We start from the raw sequence: 17,666 nt of genomic DNA, 5'->3' as shown, positions 1-17,666 counted from the left end.
ATCTAAATTTTGTGGGCCCAGTCTCCTGCTTTGCAGCAACCACAGTAACAGCTATCACCTAAAACTCATATGCTCATCTGCAGTTCGGCACCGTAGAGATGTCAATTCGACTGGATTTGGTTCAATGCGATCCAATCCAATATGAATCTGTTACAGCTGAATCAGTTCCAATTCAATCTAATGAATACTTTAAATCATTTTGGATCAGTCTAATTCAATGTTTGAATCATTTAATTCATTCAAATTAGTTTTAATTTAGCAACTTGGTAATGGACCGGATATCAATTCAATCTAATATAAATCCATTACGGATGAATCAGATCCAATCTAATCCAATAAATACTTTCAACTATTAAATCTATACTGATCCAATTTAATATATATTGTTGGCACATTAATCTAGAATTGGACCTTTTCTTTATTGGGCCTGTTATTTTATCAACCCAAGTCATACCCATTTATTTTACCGAAAAATAATTAGGCCCATGTGTTGGGAACCCGGGTACACGGTATACACACTGCCATAGCAGCAGGTATTGAATGACAACGTCGGTTTCCTGCGTTGCTGAAACCATAGCAGCAGGTATTGAAATCGGATTTGCTCCCTAGAGTGCCCGTTAAACCAACCTTGGAATATATGGCAGCCAATGTATTAGAGCATCTTTTCATGAATGACGGTGTTCTCAATACACGGATGAAGTCGCTGAATTGGTGTGAGATGTGCTCCGTGAGTAGCAAATCCAAATTTACAATTATCACTTAAAACCATGGTTTTGAAAATTGAATTAGACCGGATGTTTGGACCAGAAGATTTAGGATCCGGTCAGGTAATTGATTCTATTTCATCTTAAAACTGTTTTTTGGTAAAAAACCATTAATTTGATTAGCGACCACTGATTCAGACGGTTGAATCATCAAACTGTCGACCCGAATAACAGTTTTTTACCATTTTTATTTTAATTCAAGACCAACTGTCCTTTCGAACCAGAGAGTCAGACAGTTTGACATGAGAACCGGTCCCCAAAATGGGTTCTATTGTTAGATCCGACTTTAAAAACCTTGCTAAAATGTACCAACTGACTAAAGGAAATATGCACTTCTACGGTACTGAAGGTCAGCTTTTTTTGTTTTTTTCTTTTTTTGGTAAATATATCAACTATCAACTCTTTTATTTTTTTTCTTTGAAAGCGCCAAGTATCAAATCCAAACTTACGCATACACAATGCTGGTATTTTGATTAAAAAAAATCAAAATTTATTTTTCATTCACCGTTAGTTCCATATGATAACATATGGGACCCTTCACGTTTGCTTACAAATCAAAAGAACAAAAAGAATAAAGAATTAAAACAAAAGGTTTGAAAACCAGATGAACAAGAATTCCCTCAGATTGGGGGAGCAAGACGAAAGGATTAGAAATCCCAAAATTCAGAAGGGCTACTCTGCCTCCTCAGAAAAATTGAACCAAAATGGACGAAGTAACTGAAAAATCAAACGGCATATCTTTACTCGTCTGGTTCTTGTTCTCCTTCAGTTTTCTCTTCTGAATCTGGTAGTGGTGCGTTATTTTTCCTAAGCGAAGCACCCTTGGCAAGATGATTGTAGTTTCCCTTCTCCTTGAACAATTGAGCAAAATGGTGCTTGCAGTACAAAATTCCATCCAAAGCAGCATAAGTGGAAGGTGTAAGAGGGCAGCCCCCATGAGAGCACTTGAAACATGACTTATGGTAAGATTCTCCTTCCAATGTCACCTATAAAATGTTGAATTGAATTGATAAGAATATCTTTGTCTCATGTATACCAAAAAGACGAATAAAAAATAATAAGAAATGATTTAGGGAGTATTTTGTAGTGTGGATGAAAAATTGGTGGGTGTGGACTAGTCCATACCACACCCTGTGGCAGAATCAATCTACACTATACCACAATCCACAACTATTCTGAACTGTGAATAAATTATGTGGGTTGGATCAGTCCACACCCACAATGGCGTTCTATAGGTATGGTGTCCACACCACACTTTTTGATTCCATGTATCTCATATACATTTTATGAATGATCTATACAATTGATTATAAATGTCTAATTTTTGCATTTTATATGATAAATATATTGAAAAAAGGCATTGATAAATTAATATTAATTTTAATAAAATGATAGTAAAATAATTAAAAAATAAAGAAACAATTTAAATATTTAAAATTATTATTTTGTTGATAAAAACTTTAAAATAATAATATTTAAATAAATTAACAAAGAGTGAAAAAAGGAGCACCATCGAGCTTATGCTATAATTAACATTAAAATTATTATTTTATTGATAAAATATTAAAAATTAAAAATTTAAAAATTATTATTTTAAAATTTAAAAATTAAAAAGAAACAAAAGTATATAGAAAAGATGTACTGTATCAAAATACAATGTTAAAATGTTGTGGATCGGCCACATCCACGAGATATAAGGGTGGCTGAGATTTTGAGTTGTGGACGGGGATGATCCACGATATATTGTGGACCAATCCCGTCCATGACCAACAGAATGGTGAATTCACCCCATGGCGTGGACCGAAATGGTCCATCCACGAGATATAAGTGTGGTTGAGATTTTGAACTATGAACGGAGACGGTCCACGGTATATTGTGGATCAATCCCGTCCACAACCAAAAGAATGGTGAATTCACCCCGTAACATGGATCAAAATGGTCCATCCACGAGATGAATACACTATCGAACGCCACCTTAAGCACCCATAATTTAATAATGGATAATTGGATATAAAGAGAAGGGATGAACTCCCACAGAGCACGCTCTACAGCCCATCTTCCCATGCATTGGAAATATCTAGAGAGATGTTCCCAATGCATGGGGTGGATGGGCGGTGGGGCGCCTGTGGAAAGCCCATCCGAACTCGGATATAATACTGAACAGAATGAAATGGCTAAACAGGATTCATGTAGCCATTTATACATGAATACTTGCAGAAGAGAAAAGAGAGAAAGCGAAACCCATGAATATCAAAAGGGTTTGATATTGCAAACCTTCTCCAGTGGATATGCTGTCTTTTTACAAGCGGCACATTTATCTTGAGTCCCAGAGAACATGGAGGATAGCTTGCTGGGGGCCCTGGCCTGTTAAATGAAGTAAACAAAGAGTTCAAATAGCGTATCTTATATAATGGAATATAAAGGGAAAATCAAAGAAACATTTTTATTATTAGTGATGTTTCAATCCAACAAAGACAGAAAGTGGTACCAGCTGATCATTTTGCTTCTCAGACTTTCCTGTTGATCATCCAAAATCATAATTAGCCCCACAAAAATTGTATATGCACATACCTTGTTTGTGCGTGTGTATCAAAGAGAGAGAGAGAGAGAGAGAGGGCAGGGGATCTCTTACCTGTTTGGAAATTCTTACTAAAACTGCCAGTTTCCTTGAATAGTTGCTCAAAGTGAGGCTTGCAGTAAAGGACTCCATCCATGGAAGAGTAGTTACTCATCTGTATGCAACTTATTAGTCAGGTTGCTTTTTGGAAATTGCAGGGAAATAAGATTGTTTCTTCTGTTTCCCGGGAATTTCAAAACGTCAGTTTTATCAATTAAAAAAAAAGAATCGATTCAAACCATGGTTTTTAAAACTGAACCGGTCAAGGGTCTAGTTATCGATTTGAACGGTCTGACTATTCAACCCGAACGATCAGCTCATTCTGACAAAAAATAAAAAAAAGAATTAAAATTTTGAAAAACGATCAAAACCATTCGAACGGTTCAAACAATTAATCGGCTGGTTCAGCAGTTTGCTGACCAAAATCAACGGTTTTGGGAAAAAACAGAACCGGTCAGGTGACCGGTTCCCAGTTTTTCCAGTCCGACTGTCCAGTCCGGTCTGATTTTAAAAACCATGATTTAAACAATGAGATTATGAGAAACCAAAAAATTAAAAGGAAACTAGTTCATTTCTAAAGAGAGGAAAAAAAAAAGATAACCCACTTCTTATTTTAGATGAATTTATTTCTAATGGCGATCCAAATTTAATCAAGAATGAAACTGAAATTGAAAATATAGAGAATTCCTCCATTTGAAGGCTCTCTACCCATCTGAGTGACAGCTTTCTACCTCAAGTCAAAATTAAACTGGGACAGAGTTTAATTAAGCTAAAGAGTGAATGGACATACCACCAGAGTTCCTTTGCAGTGACTGCATTTGAAGCAAGACTTGTGATAGGCAACTCCATCCGCAGACAACAAATCAACCACATACACGGTCTTATCACAAGCCTTGCATTTCTGCAGAGTCCCACTGAACGACATCTTCCTTTCGCGAAGATCCGAAACGCAAAAGAATCAAGGGGAGTATAGAGGATTGAGCAAGAGTTTGATGGTGAAAGGTTCAAATTAATGAAGACTGTGAGTTCTTATCTCTATCTCGGAAAAAAGGTTGAGATAGGAAGAACTCGTGAGTAGGCCTGATGAAGACCGATTTATTAAATCAATTGAGTAAGGCCGGAGGTTGGCCTCTCTTTGTAATGATCGATGGCTGTTAGAGACCCAAAACAGATGAACCGATGAGTGGACAAACTGAATCTCGCCCGTAAATTGTAGACACGTAATTGGAACTCCGTTGTTGTAGTAGGAAAACATGGAATTGATTCTGACGGAGTCCACTGGATCCAGGAGGGTTTGCAAAAGACAGAAACCACGGCTTCGCTATTCTTATGTTGGGTTCGTTATTACTTATTAGAGGAGTCATCATCTCATCTAGGGGTGCTCACGGTTAGGTTGGGTTTTTTTTAATGAACCAATTTGATTGATTTTTTTAAAATATAATCAAAATTGAACCGATATAATCGATTAATCGCGGTTCAGTTCTTTGGCTTTTTTTTTTTATTCAAAATTAAGAAAAAAGGGAAAATTTACCTAAAGAACATGGCAGAGGGGTGAGCTGGTGAGGGCGAAGTGGTGGCCAATGATTTACCGGCGCCGGACTAGTTGGTGGTTGTTATTGCCTGAAGTAAAAGCCTAAGAGGTGGTGGAGCCGCAGAGATGAGAGATGAGAGAGACAGCGATAGCGCCTGGGAGGTGGCGGTCCTGGCAGAGTTGAGGCAGCGACCAATGTCTTGGTTGGTTGTTGTAGGGGTGAGAAAAAAAAATATAATATATAATATATAATATAATATATACATATATTATACAATATTATATATATACATTGGCCGGTTCCATTAACCGCCGATTTTTGCACAAGATTAATCAAAGCCGAACCAAAATTTTTGGTTTTTTAAGAATATCAAACCAAAACCAAATTGACCGATTCAATTAACCAATTTTTTAATTCGATTTCAATCGATTTGGTTTTCTGATTTTTTTTTCTCACCCCTAATCTCATCCTTTGGGTTTCACCTTTCACGTGAGACTACCCAGGAGAACCACCTGAAGGGATTGCATGTCATCGAGTGATTAATTGATGATATGATTTTGAATAATCTTAAAAGAAAAAAAAAAAAAAAACAAATCCCTGTCACTATGGAGAGAGTGTCATTTTACTACCTAAACTATCAAACTTAAAGTTGCAGATACCCCCAAAGTTTTACCGGTGAATGGAATAGCCACTCCATTAGTCTTTCTTTATCAAATTGGATGGTAATGGTCATGTGCCAACTATGTGACCTATTAAATTTTTTCAAATTCGTTCTTTTTTAAGATTTTGAGAGGGGGAAAATTGGTTAATGGACAACAAATGTATGTTCTTTTTTTAGATTTATACTGGGGATTGATTAAGAAAAAATTGTTAACACTTGGATGAGATACAAATATTCTTTTTGATAATAAAATTTTTATAGTTAAAATGATCATTATTTTATTTACCTGGAAAATTAAAAACATTGATAAATACACTTAACCGAATAAATAAGCCTTAAACAAATTTGCCCTTCTCCATAAAGGCGTGTTTTCTAAAGTCTAATTAAACTACAGTTTTTTGGTAAGAAGAAACTTCAATCATGAAAGCTCAAACTAGGTGGATACAAGTTTTAAGGGACCGTTTGGGAGGAATTTCATGTAGTGGTTTTTGGCTTTGCATGAGCCAAGAAACTAAAAGCCTTTCGGTGAAAATCCAGAATGTCAAAAAATAAAAGGCTTGCAAGAACTGTAAAAATAGACCTTGGGTGAAGCTAGATAGGTAGCTTCTTGAAAGCAGTTCAATCATGGCAAAAGATTTCCAAAACAGGCTCTAAATCAGCAATATAACTTTGTGTGGTTGGATATCACTTTGGGAGGGTGGTAGCTGTGGAGGCAGTTAAGGCTGTTTGTTTGAGCCCCCTACATGCAAAATTAGTATCTTTTGCTCTAGCCCGCATGTCGGCCCAGCACGACCCACATATTGGAAGAAAATTAAGAAATGAGAAATCTAAGTTATTTAATACATAAATGAAAAAAAATACTTAATCAAATTGAAATAAGAATGATGGAATAACAAATTGGAAGAAAAATAGGAATTTTATTTCATTTAAATTTGAATGGTACAAATTAGTGAATTACAAATACAATGATTGGACCATTGCATACTTGGATGAATGAAATATAGAATTGGAGTAAATTAATAAAATATAAAAAATACAATATGGTTACAAATTGAAAATACAAAATTACATTGTTAAAAAATTAAATAAATATATCAAATAAATTAAATAAAATTTAAAAAATTTACAATAATTTGAAAAAATGAAAAATTCTACAAGTAGTCATTTCATCATCTGCTTCGGGTGAAATTTCCGGTGTTGTATCATGCTCTCCCTTGTCTTGTAATTTATCTTCTGCATCTAGCTAACGCTTGAAGCATATGCACATCTCTATGCTCTCATTGTTCATGCAGTTTTTTTTTTGTCATCTAGCACCCTAGTACCTGTACTAAAACAAGACTCCGATGGAACTGTAGACGCTGGAGGGGTTAATAGATCATGTGCCATAGCGGCAAGAACCGAATAATTTTTCGAGTGTTCACTCCACCTGGCTAAAATATCAAAATTATTTGATACTTCACCTAAATTAGAAAAATATGCTTGCAAATAAAAATTAAGTTTAGTAAATGAACTTGTTGTAAAACTAAAAGATTTATGCCTTCTACTTATTAAATAAAAAAACTTTTCTTTTCTACTACTGGGCTCAAGGTCAGAAGTAGAAGAAGAAGATGATGAACAAGTTGTAGGAATATTTCCTATAACTTTAGATTCATACAAACTATACATTTCAAATAACAAATTATTGATTTTTTCTTTTTCATTTCCTATATCAATATTCATATTTTCATAATATGTTTCAAGTAAAATATCTAAACCATCTTTCCTAATCCTAGGGTCTAATATTGTAGCTAAACAATAAAGGAGAGAAATATTCTCCCAATATTTTTTAAATTTATTTTTCATAATTTTAACAATACATTTAATTTGTGGATTATTTCTATATTTAGCAAAACAATCACTAATTACCATTAATTGATATGGTAAATTACAAGTAGTTGTATAATAAATTCTAGATAATTCATTTGTTGCATCATAAAAATGTTTTAAAAAATCTATTATACAGAGTGCAATTTCCCAATCTTCCTCAAATATCATATCATTAGGCATTTTTGAATTATAAAAAATCAGAAAAAAAATTGTTTATGAGATATACAACTTTCTAGCATAGCATAGGTAGAATTCCACCTATGCTTTACATCTAATATAAAATGTTTATATTTTAAACCATAATTTTGGCATAAATATTTAAATTCTTGCTTTCTTGCCCCTGAACTTTTTATATATATAATACAATTTCTAATTTTTGAAATATGAGTAGAAATAATATTCAAGGCATCTTGAAAACATAATTTTAAGATGTTACATGTACATCTAATGTGAAATAATTTACCATTTAAGCATGGTTTTAATTGAGATTTTAAAATATTTATTGCAAAATCATTATTTCAGGCATTATCAAAACTAGCATGCAAAGTATTTAAAATACTTGCAACAATAGCTGGGCCACTATGTGGTCATTCAAGCCTATTAAAACTTAAAGTTCTTTTATTCAAAATCCAATTTTCATCAATGAAATGACCGGTAACACGAATATAACTAATATTAAATTTGGATGTCCAAACATACGAAGTAATTGCTACTTTAGAATTAAGATTTGCTAACAAAGAAATTAAATTTTGTTTATATGAATAAAAAATTTTTAAAGCATTAATTCTTATAGTATTCCTAGAAACTTTTTTATATTGTGGGTTTACAAAACTACACAACCATTTTTCTGGCTTTGGATCTTCAACTAATATAAATGGTTGTTCTACATGTACAATATACTTACTAAGTTTTTGTCTCATTTTTTCTTGTGAATATCTAAAAGTACCAAAACTAGTCCCCTCCCATCATTGTTTGGGTTGTTTCTCTCCCTTCATCTTCCTCTCGCTCATGTGTGAGCAGATGTTTACTCAAATGACCCATACCACTTTTGCTATAATATCTAAAGTCTTTCCTACATTTTTGGCAAACGACCCTTTTCCCCTTACCTTCAATATCCTCTACTTTGAAAACTTTCCAAACTGGGCTATTCAGCTTAGAAGCCCTCATTTTTCCCCTAGTATCACTACTACTGGGGGTGAAAGTTCCACTTCCATTGACATCAATCGCATCAGTGCTAACACTATTGTGATGCGATTGAATGTCATCCATGGTGAACATGTTGGGGAATCGGTTTTGAGAAGAGCTAGCCATTTTTTTATTCTAAAAAGATAAAAATTAACCTAATTTGATTTATCCAGATTGCCGGTTCAAAATCCCAACTTGATTTCAATGATTGAAGCCTTTCAACGTCCAAGCCTCCCGAATTGAAATACTTGAGCTGGTTGAGCAAGACTTCTTCTTGTTGAAAGTCAAAACTTCGATAAAGTTGAGACTTGAGAATTGGGGAATGCAGAATCAGACAATCAGCTAATCAAGATTTCTTAGATTGTAGATAATTGAGAACGTCTGAGTATGAGAGAGAGAGAGAGAGAGAGAGAGAGAAGAGATTAAGAGAATTGTTGAATTGGGGTGATGAGAATGGTGGAGGATAGGGATATTTATAGGAATTGAAGATAATTCAATTGCCCAAAATACCCAAAAAGCTATCTGTTATTTAGTTGTTGGGAGGGGTATTTTGGTCATTGTAAAGTTACTTATAGCTTTACCCAAAATGCCCCCCTAAACTAGTTGTTATATAGCTATTGGGGGGGGGGCATTTATGTCATTTTTCAACCCCCATAAGAAAAGTACAAAAATACCAGTTGGGGGTATTTCTATAACCCCCCCCCCCCCAAAAAAAAGGCTGAAGCTATCCGTTGGGCCCATTTGGGAGGGGGGGCCCGGCTATATTTCCGGGTGGGCCAAGCATGGCCCGCTGTAGGCCTGGCGAGCTGTGCTTTGTGCCGTGCCGCGGGTTGCACCGTGGGTCTTCGTGTCGTGTCGGGCCAGGTCAATCCAAACATGAATTTCACCTCTACTTTTAGCTGTAATGGATGCAAACATGAATTTCAACAAAGCATATGCTTTTTTTTTTAATCAAAAGCCCACTTGAATGCAAATTTATTTTATTTAGGCTGCGTTTGGAAACGATGCAAATGGAGTGTAAATCCCGGTTCAGGGTAAATATGCATTCTGGTTCACTTTTGCCTGTGTTTGGCAACATTACATTTATGCATTGACAAATGACAAACCAATGCATATTTACATTGATAATAAGAGGTAAAAGTACATCAATAAAAAAGAAGTAAATTTGCATTCAAGTGGGCTTTTGATAAAAAAACGCATATGCTTTATTCAAATTTGTGTTTGCATCCATTACAGCTAAAAGTCTGTTTGGTAAGAAGGTAAATTTGTCAATGCAAAACTAACCCAACTTTGCAATTTATATGAACCGTTACACTCTACAAATTTGCATTCACACTTACTTGCATCATTTCCAAACATAGCATTATTGATGTACTATTACATCTTATTGTCAATGTAAATATGCATTGGTCTATCATTTATCAATGCATAAATGTAATGTTGCCAAACACATGCAAAAGTGAACCAGAGTGCAGATTTACCTTGAACCAGGATTTACACTCCATTTGCATCGTTTCCAAACGCAGCCTAAATGTAAATGATCCCACTTTGGTTCAGTTGCATATTTCTAGGGGTGTCAAATTGGACTGGATTTGGTCCAATTTGATTTAGTCCAATGTGAGTCCATTATAAATGGACCAAGTCCAGTCCAATCCAATGTTTTGGACCAATTTGGACAGGTCCAATTCAATGTCTAGACCATCCAATCTATTCAAATTCATTTTGATTTAGATTGTTTCAACCCAAACCCTGTCTATTGACACATATATTCTTATCTTATATAAATGGACCAGATATTGACTTAATCCAACCCAATCCAATATAAATTTGTTACGGACAGATCAGGTCCAATCGAATCTAATAAATATTTTGGACAGGATTGGTCCAATCCATTATGTCTTATTGGTCCGTCCAATCTGTCCAATTTGATTTTGGACTAGATGGGGTCCAATCCAAAACAGTCCATTCACACCCTTACATATTTCAACTCCTGTATTGGTGGGATGCCACCGGTCTCTTAGGCCTTTTCTGTAGGGATGCAAATGGGTCGAATCTGTCCCAAATCCTATCCTATTTTATTGGATTCAAATATCCCTATTTTGGATCTTTTGAACGGGTCAGGTCAGGTTGGATAATAGTATTCGATCAAAAATCGGATCACTCCCTATCCGATCCGAGAAGATCCAATATGATATATTTATTTATATAAATATGTATAATATATATGTTATTTATTTATTAATAAATATATTATTTATATTATATTTTTGTAAATTTGTTATATTATTTGTTTTTTATAAAAAATATATACAAATATATGATTAAAATAGTTGAAAAGATGCTTGTGTTTTTTTTTTGTTTTTCTTTATTTAAATTATTATATTTTATTTTTCTTTTAATAATTTATTATTATTTTTTTAAATAAATTGGATCGGATCATATCCAAATATCTGACTTTGTCATTGAATTTAGATTCAAATCCATGTTTGTAAGATCCAATCGGATCAGATATGCCCTTCGTATTATCGAATCAGATTCGGATATACCATGATTCGAATCCAATCCGATCTGTTTGAATCCCTACTTTTCCGAGTGTCCATATTTTAGCCCTAATGAGATTGTGTCTAAGGCCCATGGGGTCTTATCTTTTTGTCATTCCCTGTAGATGTAGCTATGTACGTCAGTACATGGATTAAGGAGGTAGCTGATATTGTCCGATCCAAGGTAGTCTTCGGGTCGAGATCACAGTCAGATAGTCTTACCAACTGGTGAAGCTGAGGTGGAAGGACGAGGCCATGCACCAAGATCAAGATTTGGAACCAAGAAAGAGAATCAAAAGCCTAGGGAGTTGTTTAGGTAGGCACTCCGATGCTCGAGTCAGTAATGGAAGAGATGGGTGGTCGGGCCGATCAATTGAGAATAACGTTGGTCCGAGCAGAAGCAGAGTAACAATATGAAGTCTAAAGAGTCAAAAGTCCTTGACCTTGAGTGGAGGTTACCTATTTATACTTGAAGATTCGTGTCCGATTCGGATGAGGCTTTCGGGATTGTCAGGATGAGGTTGTCCGTCGAGGTCTTCGGGATAAGTCCTAATCCCTGGCGGAGCTGTCCTCCTTATCCATACGGGGCTCCTCTTCTTGGTCACACTTATCCATCCTATGTGGTGTTGATGTGGCCGAAGAGATAACATGGCCATGGAGGTGCCACGTAGCACTTGGGGCCAGCTCAACCATAACCCAAACACCACTCCCCCTCGATGGCCGAAGAGATAAGATGGCCATCAAGGAGTGTAGTGCTCGGTCGCGGTGTGGCGTGGAAGAGCTCTATGGTCTTTGGTTAAGGAACTCTTTGGTGAAGCGTGCCTTTTCGAGCTAAGCAACCCAGAGTATAGCCGGTTTATTGGGAGAAACGGCCGGTTCAATGCCTGTACCATTTCCAAGATGAGTTTGTAGGGGTGTCATTTCGTTTCCCCAAGGCTATGTGCATGCGGAGGGCAGTGGCATCGTTTCATCTTCCCGAGTTGTCGGAGGGTGGCGTTGAATCATCGTCATTGATCTGCCTTGATCTGGGTCACTGGGAATCCTAAAAAGGGGAGTGAAGAGCACTTTCACTTTTTCATTTACGAAGAGTATTTTTTGGAGCTTGGAGAGAAGTAGTCCTTGGCTCGGCTAGTGCTTCGGTTTACCGCAATCTTAAGCTTCGTTCTTGTTTGGTAAGTTGTCTTCTTCCTCATCCACTAATTCTTCTTGCTTGTCCTCTTCCTTTTCTTCGTCAGGTAGTGAGTCCGAGGCAGGGTCTCTTGTAGAGGCTACCGCACTCACGATTCGTAAAGTCGATGGCCAGGGCTGAGGTTGACGGAATTGAGGTAAAGGCCATCGATCTAGAAAAGGCCAAGGTCTGGGGGGCCAAGGCTGATGAAGCCAAGGTCAAAGTGGTGTCTGAGGGGCCCAACATCCCTCCACGACTCGACAGCTTCTTTGGGTCCACCCCTTGTTGTCTGACCCCCAGGGATCTAGCCCGAATCAGGGCCTTGTATTGCATCCTCGAAGACTATGAGATGAGATGCCTGAGTGATGGTGAGCGGGCTACCTCAGCTCGGCCTGGCAAGCTCTATGTCTATGAGCACAGCTTGATGGTCGGGTTGAGGTTTCCTTTGAGAGAAGGTATCTCTACGGTGTTGAGGTGGTTTTGCATCCAACCCATCCAATTGATGTCGAACTCCTTTAGGTACTTAGTCAACCTCCTCTGCTACTGTTTGGTCCACGATATAGAAATTACACTACCAATGTTTGTCCATTTCTTATAACTAAAGAAGCACCAGTAGGGTTACTACTACTCGGCTCGACAGTCCAACAAGGTGTTCATTAGGGCTCCTTCTTTGGTGAAGCGCTGGAAGGAGAGGTTCTTCTTTGTGCGTAGTCCCGGGGGTTGGTTGTTCTCCACCGAGCTTCTTAAACCATGGACAAAGGTGAGGGTGTCAACTGAGGCTGAACTGATTGCGGAGGAGTTGGCATCCATAGTGCAGATAGAGAGGATATACATGATGAAGTACACGTCATTATCAATGTTGATTCATGTCGGGCTGATGAGTGAGATAGCCAGTCTGTGCATCATACTTAGCTTTCTTTTCCATTTTCCAAACTCTTTACTTGGTACCCATTAGATGTTGGCTTGTGCAAGTACTGAAATGGCTGGTGTTGATGAACCTACAATTTATCTATATTTTATGAGGTTTTTGCATGGATTTTTATGCCGGTTTTATTAATTTTTGGCTTATTTTAGCTTGATTGCAAGAAAGATTTCAGGGGAAGCCAAATCAACAAAAAAAAAGGCAAAAGCAAGAAAAGAAAACCCAAAATTTATCAAGTTCAGCCCGGCCCAGCCATGAAAGCAAGAGAGAGCACTTCGGCCCAAAAAGAGCAAGTGAATTCCTTGAGAAAACCCAAGAAAATAAAGCCTAGCTATGAGGAGAATTCGGCCCAGCAAGGAAGGCCCATTTTTAGCCCAAATAACAGCCTAGAGTGTAGCTCACATGAGCTCAAAAGCAAGCTAAGTTGTAGCCCAAATAGCAGCCCAAAGGGAGCTAGGGGCGGCAACTCCTAGATGTTTCTTGAAGAGAATGAGGGAGCACTCTAGAAGGTTCATGAGGGGTGTAATACACCCCATTCTAGAGGCTTCAAGAAGGGGCAAGAGCCCCCTTGAAAAACTATATAAGGAGGCCTCTAGGAGGGGAGAAAGTTGTTCAATTGCTTGAGAGGAAGGCTCTCCCACTCTTAGAGGTTCGGCCACCTTGAGAGAAGAGAAGAGAAGAAGGCTAGGCGCAAGGAAGAAGAAGAAGAAGGGCTGAAGGAAGTTCAAGACAAGCAAGCTAGAAGAAGAAGGTGAGTTCAAATTGAGGGTTTGTGATTCAAAGATCTTTTGTAATAAATCATTTGTAGTTTCATTCTCTTTTGATTTGAATTCAGTTTCTTTGTTATATTTTCTTTCTTCTTTCTCCTTGTTTCCATTCTTCCTTGATGTATTTCAGCTTGTAAAATTTCAGTTCAGCAATCTAATTCTTTTTTATTCATTCAAATGGTCATGTATTGTACTTGAAGTTTCTTGAATAAGGGTGTGATTGTAGAGTAATTCGGCCAACTAACCTTCAAAACTCAAATCTGAATTGCTTGAAAGAGAATTCAGATCTGCAATTTTCAGATTGGGCGAATTAATCTACAGCTTGGAATTCCTAGAGTGCTTGAGAGAGACTCTAGGAATTTAGATCTACTATTCAAGAACTGAATTGAGTGCAAGGTTAGAGATAACTTGCACAATTCAGTTGGTGATCAATTCAGATTTGAATTGATGCCTTAGAAGTGTTTGAAGAAATGCATGCATGGGGATTAGATTCTTGCTAGAGATAGAAGAACTGTCACTCATGCATAGGATGAACATGCGCTTGAGAGAGGCTGTTCATGACCTTGGGGTTTCACCAAACCAAGGCTCAATCATGATTCATTCGAATGATCCAAATTGATAGATTGCTGAATTCTGAGATTGACATTTACTGCTTACTCTTCTAACCTGAATTGAAGGCAATTGGGCCAATGATTTAGATAGATTTTAATTTAGGATTTCTTAACTTTCATTAGAGTTTTGATTTATTTGTTGATCAGATAAGAAGTGCTCAATTTAGTATTGGTAATTGTTTCCTAAATCCTCATGGGAACGATACTTCACTCTCTACTTTATTACTTGAACGGCTAGTGCACTTGCTAGTGTCACAATGAGCAACACATCATAGTCAGTCTGTGCATCATACTTAGCTTTCTTTTCCATTTTCCAAACTCTTTACTTGGTACCCATTAGATGCTGGCTTGTGCAAGTACTGAAATGGCTGGTGTTGAGGAAATGGCTCGACATATGAGGGCCGCAATCGAGAGGGTGTGATCAGGCCGAAACCTAGGTGTGTAGCCCAGAGTTGTCGAGCAGCAAGTGAGGTTGATGAAGCGCACACCTTGGCAATCGAAGAGGCTAAGGCTTCCCGAAGAAGTTGTGGTGGTTGATCCGGAGGGGGGGGGCACAATTCGCTCATTTGTTGCCACCGAGGAGGGTGCGCCAGGGCGCGATGCGGAGGAGAGCTCGGTAGGTGTATATACATGCTGTAGTGGAGAGTCTGGCCTAAGGATGGGCTTGAGATAGAGTGCATCCCCGAGCTACTTGTTCGTGGTCTGATGACGCCCAACATTAGACAAGAGTTCGATTTCTAACCAGCGGCTCCTTGGAGAGTGTAGCCCTATGCCAGGCGGCAGTGGTAAGTCCTTTCCCTTTCTCTTCAGCTATTTACTTCAGCTGATTACTATTTCTTCTACTATTCTGATTGTTGATCTTCTCACAGAATGCCTGCTTGATCATTGGCTTGGTGGGTCATCTTCGGACATTGCAATGTCTTTACAAGGTGCGAGAGGTAGATTTTGAGCAAGCAAAGTCGCGAATTGTTGAGTTGGATGCCAAACAATTTGAGCTAAAGCATGGCATGGAAGAGTGGGACGATACTGTCCGTAGGTTGAAGGGTCATGACACCAAACTAAAGGAGGTGCAAGACGCACTAAGGAGAGAGCTCAAAAAGGCCAAGGCTAACATAGACTGAACAGAAGAAGAGAGAGTCATTAAGTACAAGGCCTCGGAGGTCTATCAAAAGGACTTGGATGACTTCACCACTCAATCCTAGCAGCAAGGGTTTACCCTCTGTTAGCAGAGGACCGTGTGTCATTTCCCTGACGTGGTTGAGGACGTGTAGCAGTTGGACCCATTTAACCCCGTATGCCTGGAGTGGAAGATGTCACCGTCAAGACTCAGGAGCGGGTTGAGGAGCCTCTGGCTGAAGATTGAAGTGTCTTGTCTTATATTGCAGTTACTACATGTATGCGGCTCGGTATGCTGAGCCTTTTGACTTGTAAATAATTTTGGATATAAATGAAAAGCGGTTTTTGTCCCAAGCTTTGTGTCTTTCTCTCTCTCTTCTCTTTTTTTTTTTTGAACTTAGCGAGTGAATAAATCATGGGCCTCGGTCTTGTCTAGGCCGAGGTCTCGTGTAGTCGAGGTGCCATTCCCGCTTGTGTTTTGTGTCTTCGGCTTCTAGTTGACCGAGGTGCTTTGTAGATCTCATTGTGTTGGGGATGCTCGGTGGCGCCTAGTCTTGGGGAGCCTTGTGATCATTTTGGGCTAGCCGTGTTCCTCGGATGGCTTTGCTTTGACGATTTGTTAGCTGGGTGTGTGGAGTTTGATGGCCGCCCTCTTACCTTTGGAGGTCGGGGTGCCATTCCCGCTTTAGGCTTTAGTTGTTGGCAGTTGGTTGAGTCTATTGGTCATCCTAGGTTAGCTATGCATTGCCAAAGTGTGAAGGTGTGTGCAACGAGTGTGGGTAATGTGCAGCCACCTCAGTTGTTAGAGTTTGGCTGGGTGGTGTGCGTTGTGCAGTGCATGCTGTGAGTTCAATAAAAAAAATTACTTTATTAAATCGTGCTATTGGTAGTACATACTTAGATTTCCTGTGTTCCATCTCCTCTGAATGGGCTTCCAATTGAGGTCTTCTGACTTGTAGGTGCTCGGTCTGAGGACCTTGGTCACTCTGTACGGCCCCTCCCAATTTGGTTTGAGCTTCCCTTCTTCAGGCGCGGGTACTATGACTTTGCGAAGAACGAGGTCACCTGTCTTGAATTCTCTTCTTCAGGATTTAGAGTCATAGTACTTGGCCATCCGGTGTTGCTACATTGCCCTCCTAAGGTATGCTTAGTTACGGGCTTCTTCCACTAGATCGAGCTTCGTACGAAGATCTTCACTATTCTATTTGTCGTCGTAGAGCTCAGTCTGGAGAGTTGGGGAGCCGATCTCTATGGGAATCATCTTTGGTCCCATATGCTAGGCTAAACGGTGTCTCTCTAGTGGTTGTCTGTGGTGTGGCCCTATACACCCAAAGAATGCTCAGTAGTTCTTCGACCCACCTCCCCTTGGCCTTGTCGAGTTTGGTCTTTAGGCCATGGAGTAGGGTTTGGTTGGTCATTTTGGTCTATCCGTTGCTCTGTGGTCGATGAACAGTCATAGTCTGGTGATCTATCTTTAGTTTGACGTAGAAGGCTTTGAACTTTCGATTGGTGAACTGGGAGCCATTGTCGGCGACGAAGACCCAAGATATGCCAAATCGGAAAATTATGCTCTATCATAAGAAATTTCAGGCATTCTGTATGGTGATGCGCACCAAGGCTTCGACAAAGGGCCACAGACTTGTGATGGGCGTCAGATTAGCTATGGCTAATGGTGAAGGTTGGAGTGCCTCTAACAGTGGTCACACTTCCTGACGAGTTGGGTTGCATCCTGTTTCATGGTTGGCCAGAAGTAACCTTGCTGAAGTGCCTTGTGAGCCAAGGTTTAGGTGCTAGGGTTGTCTCTGCGAATACCTTCATGTATCTCCCTAAGGACGTAATTGGCCTCGGCTGGGGGGAGATACCTTAGGTGGGGGAGAGTGTTTGACCTGTGGTAGAGTTGTCCTTGGATGAGGCAAT

At 38.6% G+C, this 17,666-nt stretch overlaps 1 protein-coding gene across 1 annotated transcript; it reads right to left on the bottom strand.

Moving 5' to 3' along the window:
* Nucleotides 1-1,231: 1,231 nt before the first annotated feature.
* On the bottom strand, nucleotides 1,232-4,545 carry LOC148879987 (LIM domain-containing protein PLIM2a-like). Its single transcript, XM_088961775.1, has 5 exons — nucleotides 4,172-4,545; nucleotides 3,397-3,496; nucleotides 3,253-3,281; nucleotides 3,039-3,128; nucleotides 1,232-1,750 (listed from the first exon to the last, which is right to left on the bottom strand). Exons 1-5 carry the CDS (start codon nucleotides 4,304-4,306, stop codon nucleotides 1,505-1,507), a joined length of 600 nt encoding a protein of 199 aa, XP_088817901.1. The 5' UTR covers nucleotides 4,307-4,545; the 3' UTR covers nucleotides 1,232-1,504.
* Between the last annotated feature and the right edge of the window lie 13,121 nt (nucleotides 4,546-17,666).

Source organism: Nelumbo lutea, chromosome 1, assembly GCF_056320005.1.
Source record: "Nelumbo lutea isolate HS-2025 chromosome 1, American lotus-T2T, whole genome shotgun sequence".
NCBI classification, from domain to species: domain Eukaryota; kingdom Viridiplantae; phylum Streptophyta; class Magnoliopsida; order Proteales; family Nelumbonaceae; genus Nelumbo; species Nelumbo lutea.
Note: the sequence above shows the minus strand (reverse complement) of the source record. Positions and strands in the feature narration are given on the sequence as shown.

What these genes read in the sequence shown, in the direction of transcription:
- LOC148879987 (XM_088961775.1), bottom strand. Translation starts at nt 4,306, where the DNA reads ATGTCGTTCAGTGGGACTCTGCAGAAATGCAAGGCTTGTGATAAGACC. An exon ending in ACTGCAAAGGAACTCTGGTG is followed by an intron (nt 3,497 to 4,171) that starts GTATGTCCATTC and finishes AGTTGCATACAG; the next exon opens with ATGAGTAACTACTCTTCCAT. An exon ending in TAGTAAGAATTTCCAAACAG is followed by an intron (nt 3,282 to 3,396) that starts GTAAGAGATCCC and finishes GATGATCAACAG; the next exon opens with GAAAGTCTGAGAAGCAAAAT.